Consider the following 7,691-nt stretch of genomic DNA (forward strand, 5'->3'; position numbering starts at 1 on the left):
GAGCAACCCTGTCTAGTGGAAGGTGTTGGAATAGGGGTAGGGGCTTGGAATGAGATGGTCTTCCCGAATCCCAGGCGTGCCAGAGGCCAAGCAGCGTCTTGACAACGCTCTGAGACACAGGGTGGGATTTCTGGGGTTTGTGCCGCGCAGAGCCGGGGGCTGGGATGGATGATCCTTGCGGGTCCCTTCCAGCGGAGAGTACTCACGGTATTTAAGGTTCTCTGCAACCCAAAGCGTTCTACGATCCCCGCGCCAGGAGCTCTGCCCTGGGCCCGGCGGGGGGAGGCCGAGGGTGCCCGGGCGGGTTGGCTCGGGGCCCGACGGGGACGATTAATGTCGCCTCAGCACTTTTTATTTTCTCCCTGACCCCCGCTGGAACCGGGGCAGAGTCCAACGGGGCGACAGCGAGCGGCCCGTGTCCCCCCGCACCCCGTAACCCACCCGAACGGCCCCTCCGCCCCCTCGGCGCTCACCTGGACGATGGTGCGGGGCCGCACGGACAGTGTGGGGAAGTTGCCCCGGCCGTGGATGGGCACAGCCTCCCCCAGGATCTGGTCCAGCCGCTGCACCTGCTCCCACGTCAGGACGCTGAAGCGGCTCCCGCGCTCCTCCGAACCGCCCGGGGCGGCCCCCGCCGGCACCGCCGCCACCTCCAGCATCTCTCACAGACCGCCCCCCCTCCCCCCGAAAGAAAAAAGAAACAAACCGCCGCCCGAAAAAAACGAGCCGCTCACCCGGAAACAGCCCGGAAACCGGCCGGAAGTGGCGGGCGGGGAGGGGAAACGGGGGGGAAGATTTAAAATGAGGGGGAAAAGGTAAAAAGGAATCCCCCGAGAGGCGCCGGCGAGGGGGGGTGGGCGCGCGGGGCGCGGCGGGAGGCGCGGTCGGTGCCCGCAGGGACTCGCAGCGAACCGGCCCGTCCGCCCCCCGCCCGCCACCGGCTCCGCCGAGCGCTGCGCCCGCCCGCCCCCCGCCGCGCCTTATATAGCCCCCGCCAGCGCCCCATTGGCCCGGCCCACCGCCAATCCCGGCCCGAGCGCGGGCACGGGGGGAGGAGAGCGGCCGGGCCCGGAGCCAATTGGAGGAGAGGGGAGGGGGGAAAGGGGAGGGACGGCGGAGGGGGCGGGGCGAATGGGGTGGAGCTCCGCCCCTCCGGCGCGCGGGAATCCCGGCGGCGATTGGTCGGGACGGGGCGCGCGCGGAAGGGACACCCCATTGATGGGCTTTGATACCCCATTGATGGGCTTTGATACCCCACTGATGGGCTTTGATTCCCCACTGATGGGCTTTGATTCCCCACTGATGGCCTTTCCTACTCCACTGATGCCTCTTTGATGCCTTATTTGATTCCCTTTAATACCCTTTGATTCCAATTCATGCCCATCGATGCCCCACTGATGCCTCACTGATGCCCCTTTGATGTCCCTTTGATGTCCCTTTTATGCCCTTTTGATGTTCTTTGCTGTCCATTGCTCTTCACTGATGCCCATTGATGCCCCAGTGATGCCCAGCAGGCTGGTACCCCATTGATTCTCCATGGACTGATGCCCCACTGATGCCCCGTGATCTGATGCCCCACTGATGCCCCACTGCTGTCCATGCCCTAGTGCCCTGCTGATGCCTCATGACCTGACACCCCATTAATACCCTGTGCCCTGGTGCCCCGTTGATGCCCTGTGATGTGATGCCTCATTAATGCCATTGATGCCCCATACTCTGATGTCCCATTGATTCTCCATGGACTGATGCCCCACAACCCATTGCTCCCAACTCCCCCAGGCCAACAGTGTCCCCAGGGAGCTCTGGCACCCAGGAGACACAGGGTCACACCGCGGGGTGACACCCCAGGGTGACAGAGCTCTCCCAGACACAGGAGCTCAACCCCAGCCCTAAAATCCCATCGCGTGACCTCACTGCCAGCCCAGCCACTGCCTCCTCCCGGGGCCAGACGTGTCCCCAGCCTCTGGCAGCCCATTTCCTTTCATCCCAACAATTCCCATCCCTTTAAAGAGCTCATTTCTCCGCAACATCTCCCCCTGCAGACATTCCCAGCAGGCGCCTCCCCGCCGAGCTGGTGCCCGATGCCCTGCGGACCCGTGGATGGATGGGCACGACTCCAGGCTCTGCATCTGCAGCTGCTGCTCCCTTTCCCCAGTTCCTGCTTGGAGCTGGGATCCATTCTTAAAAGCTACAAACCCCGTTGGAAGACGAGCCCAATTTTATTTTTACACCCTCACAGGGTTTTATTGCGAGAGCTCCCCTGAAAACCCCCACCTGCCCACCCCGGGGCTTTGCAGAGCTCTTCCAAGCTGCAAAGTCTGTCAATGAAGCCAAGGTCTCTCCCATATCCCAGGGGTTTGCTGCTGGAAGCTGGAGTTGGCAGCGGAAAGAGCAACTGAGTGTTGAGGGATCTGAGGGGAAATGGGGTGTTTAGGAGCATCCACAGCTGAGGCTGGAGGGGAAAGGGGGCACCGGGTGTCCCAAGCACTGTCACCTCCAAAATCCTCCCCATTCCCTGATGGGGAGTCTCAGCAGTCTCCATGAGGGCTGGAGTCCCCTCTGCCAGGGTCCCCACTTGGGGATTCTCCTCGTGCTGAGGTGTTTTGCTCTCTGGCTTCCGCCTGTGTCATCCCATGACTCCACCAGGCATCTCCATCGGGATTAAAAGCTGCTCCTGGTTACTCCCCACGAGTCTCTGAACCGGGGCACAGGAGGAGGGGAGCCCCGCTGGAAAGTGATTTTTCCAAGGAACTTGATAAAATCAGGCACCTGCCTCCAATTGCAAAACCCTTTTTATTCTGTCGGCAGCAAAGCTGGATCGGGAAGGGTTTCCCAAGGTTCTGAGAAGGGGCGAATAGCGTTAGGGATTGGGGTCCATCCAGCTGGGGGGATCCAGCAGGAGGAAGGGCTGACTTGGGGCTGAGCACCCCTCGGGTTTGGGGGACCCCACGGGCCACAACACCTCTGGGTGGTGGGGCAGGATGTGCCATGGAGCTGATGGGATGGACAGGGCACTGCAGGTCCCTGGGGGAGGAGCCGGTGGCCTGGCAGTGAGCTGGGATATCCACGGGCCGGGAGGGACAGGCTGCTGCCAGCTCCGGAGAAAACATCGGCCCATTAAAAAGAGCTGACGCGCTCCGGCCGGACTGGCTGAGCTGCTCGTTAACATCCATCACCAAACGATTATCCCAGAGAGCCGCCGGCAGCGAACCCAGCGCTGGGAATGGCACCCAGGCCGTTTCCTTCCAGCTCAGCAAGAGCCAGCCCGGGCTTTATTCGTTTGTTTTGTTGGCAATTAAGGAATAATCATCGTCTCGGGGTGAAACGCGGGCGGATCTTGCCTCCCGGGTGGTGGCACGAGGGTGGCAAAGCCCCTTTGGGGATGTGAGGGTGGGACAGGGGCTGTGCAGGAAGACGGGGGCTCAGGGTGCCACGGTCCCATTCGTCCCACGGATCTGGGGTCGGCAGCATCCCGGTGCTGCCCAGGGGACACCGGGAAATCATCTGGGGTGGAGCCGGAACGTGCCCCGGCGTGTGCACGGGGAGGAGCACGGGTCTTCCTGAATTCCAAGCATTTCCAGGGCTACGGAAAGGGGCAGAGGCTGCCAGGAGGGCGGATGAGGACAGAGGTGGAACATCCCCACCTGAGCTGAGCCCCGCGGGGCGTTGGGAACCTTTGGCAGCCCCGTGTGGCGTGGCGGGCTGGTCAGTGGGGGAACTGTGGGGAAAAGGGCTGGAAGCGCCGGGGGAGCGGGGCAGGGGGTGAAAGCCCAGCCTGGAGGTGAAGAGACCTCAGGGACGCCCTGAGCCGCGTGGGACCGGCTCCGTCCCACTCGGCATTACGCAGGGTGTGTGCCAACTCCCTGAGCACGCAGGAGGGACCAAGCCCTTCTCCCGGAGCCACCAACGTCACCCGGTATCGCCCCGGGGGAGCAGCAGTGCTCGTGTCGGGGTGGGGGCATTCCTCCTGCCCCGCTCCCACGGCAGCCGCCCTGGCACCGCTCACGTCAGCCGTGTCCCGGGCTGTCCCCGTGAACACGCGGGCTGTCCCCAAGCCCACGGCAGCTCTCACCGGGCACGCACGGGCTGTCCTGTGCAGGGCTGCCCCGTGCACACGCACAGCTGTCCCCGTGGACACACAGCTGTCCCCACGGCGGCACAAACTGTCCCCATGCAGACGTGAGCTGTCCCCGCACACACAAACTGTCCCCATGCACGCACACAGCTGTCCCCACGCAGATGCCAGCTGTCCCCAGGCAGGCACCAGCCGTCCCTATGCATTTCCCTGCCATCCCCATGCACTCACTTGCCACCATCTCCACACAAACGCCCGCTGGCCCATGCACACCTGCTGCTGTCCCCACACACTTGTCACCGTCCCCACGCCCACACTGCCATCCCCACTCACGCCAGGCTCCACGTGCCTGCTGTGGGTTTAGGAGGTGGAACCCTCCTCTGTGGCCGTGTCCAGACCCTCCCTAGGCAAACACAGCTCCTGGACACCTCCCAGTCACTCGGGTTCACTGTCCAGCTCCTCTCGCTCCCACACAGCCCATCCCAGAGGTGCCACTGCTGCTCGCTGTCCCCAGACCCTCACTGATGGGGCATCCGTGTCCCTGGGGCTGTGCCACCAGCTGCTGTGGTGGCCCTGAGTGGCCACAGTTGCCCAGAGAGGTGGTTTTCCCATGCTGGCCATGGCAGGGTTGGATTTGGCACAGGTGCACAGTGAGCACTTGTGTTCACTGCATGGCATGAGGGGTGTCACTCTCTGCTGTCACTCTCTGCTCTCAGCCCGGGGTCCCCGTGTCACCATCCAGGACCCCCAGACTTGGCCCCATCCCCGGCTGCCTCCTGGAATGGATGATGAGTGATGCCTCCGGGATGCCCTCGCCCTGGAGAAGGGCCACCAGGGAGGCCCCGAGATGAAAGGGAGCACAGGGTGTTATTACTGCAGGTGACACAGAGCTGGGGAATGGCTCCTGTCACCTCCCCTGGCTGCTGCAAAATGCTGCCCGGGGAGTGTGGGGGGGACATGGCACCCCCGGGGCTCAGGGACAAGGACACAGCACCGACATGGAGCACCAACCTGGCCCCAGAGTGGGCAGGGACTGAGATGCCCTCTTGCAGCTTCCCTGGGGTGTCACCAGCTGGGGAGGTCCCCGTCCCCTGGCAGCATGAACAGTGACCTGTGTGTCCCCAGGCTCAGTGGCTTCCTGGTGACACCATGTGCTGTTTTTCTTGGCATGACTTGTGCCTTTAAAGCCGTGGCAGGGGATGACCCATCTCAGTGCCACTAATTTGAGCCTGGCAGAGAGCGCAGCCGCTCCCTTCTCTTTGGGTTCTTGGGCCCCAGGTGACACCTGAGCACGGCTGAGGGTGGTGGCAGCTCCAGGACACCTTGTCCCATCGCCATGCTGGCCTCTCCTCCTGGGAAATTTGGGGAGCCAGCCAGGAGCTCTGCCTTGTTGGGCTGCTCAGCCTGGAGCCAGTGATTTGAGGAGTGATTTCATGGCCTTTCCCAAGTCCTCTCGGTCCTCGCTGGGGCTGTGGGAATGTTCGCTCTCCTCCTGCCACCCACTGCCCCCCAGGCTTCATGTCAGACCACAGAGGGAAACGAGAGTCCATCTCCTGGCTGGGGCAGTTTCCTGCAGCTCTTTAACCCTTTAACCCCCATGGGTGGGGGTTATGGGGAAGGGGGATAAACACCCTGGCACATGTGTGTGTGTGACAAGGTCGTCCCGCTCAGGAACTCCCTGTTCAGGAAGAACTTGATGTGTCCTTGGTGCCACCACCACGGCCCAAATACATTTTGGGAGGGAAAGGGGGGATACAGGGCTGGAGGGAGCCATATGTAGGGAAAAGGCATCACCACCAGGACTGTGGATTGGGCTGGGGGGACACACCAGGGCCCATCCACCCCTGGCCTCGGCACTTTGTGTGCTTTTGCAGTTGCTCAGCGGTGACAGCCCATCCCTGGGGGGGGGATCATTAGTCCTCCCTCATTAAAAAAAGTTACTCACCCTTTAAGACAGAAACAAGAATATCCTGGAAATGCCTGGGTTTGGGGAGCTCTCACATTAAAGCTATGACTGAAGCCAAGAGGACGGCTGCACGTGACGCTCACTGGCACGTGGGCAGGTGAGATTCCCGGGCACTGCCCGGGGCTGCCGTGCTCATGCTGCTCCCTCCGTGCCCTGGGCTGTATCCAGCACCTCTAGTTCTCCTACCCCTTGAGCTGGGATGGCAAAACCGCTGCTTTCCTCCAGCGAGGACGAAGCCATGGCCTGGCTGTGCCTGTTCCTGCCAAACCCTCCCGCTTTGGCACTGCTGCCCCCGGGGATGAGCCACCCTGACCCTTGTGTGGGGTGCAAGGATGGCACTCACCAAACTGGCACCTCCGTGGGGCATATGTCATTGCCCACCCCGTGGGCCCCATGGCATCACCTGCCCCATGGCATTGCCCATCCCATGGGCCCAACAGCATCACCCACCTCATGGGCCCCATGGCATTGTCTGTCCCCTGTCATTGCCTGCCCCATGGGCCCCATAGCATCACCCAGCTCATGGGCCCCCTGGCCTTGCCCACCCCATGGGCCCCACAGCATCACCTGCCCCACGGCATCCCCTGTCCCACATCCCTGGCCACCTCATCCTGCCCAGGCCCCCCTCGGCAAGGAGGGAACCCCTGGGGCAGGGTGACCTGGCCAAATCCCAGCCCGGGGCCACGGAGGACCCTGGGGTTCAGGTATTTTAAGCAGGTGAGCAAGGCCGGCGCTGACGCGCTGCTGGAGGGCGGGGGCTGAGTCACGGCCGCCTGGTGGCTCAGGGCTTTAATTTGCAGCCATGAAACACATTCCCATTGCAGTTGCCCCAGGGCGAGGGGCTCCGGCTGCCCCGGGCTCTGGAAGGGGTCTTGGTGGGGAGGGGGGAGAAGATGCAAGCTCTGCTGGAGCTGGGGAGGAGGATCCTGGGGGATTTTTGGGTTGCCCTCACCCAGGCAACCCAGGCAGCCTTGAGACTCTTCCCTCTCTGCAAACGCTCCTCTCTGAGGGCTCAGCTCCAACTCCTGGGGAAATCCAGGAAAAAAATCACAGGGCTCAGATGTCCTCGAGCCCCCTTCCCTAGGGATGGAACCTTTAGCCCCCCCAAAAACCCTGCTGCAGTGCCAGGACAAGGCAGCTGCTGCCCCTTCCTGCCTGGGGACAACATCCCGAGCTCGGGGTGGGCAGAGCTGTGCTGGCACATCTAGCTGGCACCCCAGGGCTGTGCCAGGGTGATCCATCCCCCTCCAAAAGCACCTTCATCCCGCGAGACCACCAGCCCTTTCCCTCCCAACACACCCTTACATCGGTGTGGCTCTGGGAGGGATGTGGGAGCCCAGGATCTATTGAGCCTCCATCTTTGCCAAAACTGGGAATGGCTTAAAAAGCCCCCCTTGGGATGAGGTTCCAGTTCTCCCCAGGCCACAGCAGGAGGGTGAGGGGCAAACCCTCCATCCCAGCGCTGGGGATGAAGCCTCACACCCACCTTGTTCCTCTGGGGCAACCCGGATCGTGTGGCAGAGGGTAGGAGCCCGAACAGCTGGAAAATACCCCCACTAAAAATTAACATTAATTTATTAGAATATTTATGATAAAAACCAAGAATCTCTCTTTACATGTGGGTTTGGTTTTTTCTTTTTTTTTTTTTTT

The 7,691-nt window shown here is 62.2% G+C and overlaps 1 protein-coding gene across 1 annotated transcript in view; it reads right to left on the reverse strand.

The window, feature by feature from the left end:
- The window catches only part of FAM46B (family with sequence similarity 46 member B), an 8,068-nt gene extending 7,206 nt beyond the window's left edge, over window positions 1–862 (reverse strand). Inside the window, exon 1 of the mRNA XM_017831115.1 lies at window positions 474–862. Within this exon, the coding sequence (XP_017686604.1) occupies window positions 474–659 (186 nt within the window). The 5' untranslated portion in view covers window positions 660–862. The remainder of the gene's footprint in view (window positions 1–473) is intronic.
- Between the last annotated feature and the right edge of the window lie 6,829 nt (window positions 863–7,691).

Source organism: Lepidothrix coronata, unplaced genomic scaffold, assembly GCF_001604755.1.
Source record: "Lepidothrix coronata isolate B3197 unplaced genomic scaffold, Lepidothrix_coronata-1.0 Scaffold187, whole genome shotgun sequence".
Lineage (NCBI taxonomy): Eukaryota > Metazoa > Chordata > Aves > Passeriformes > Pipridae > Lepidothrix > Lepidothrix coronata.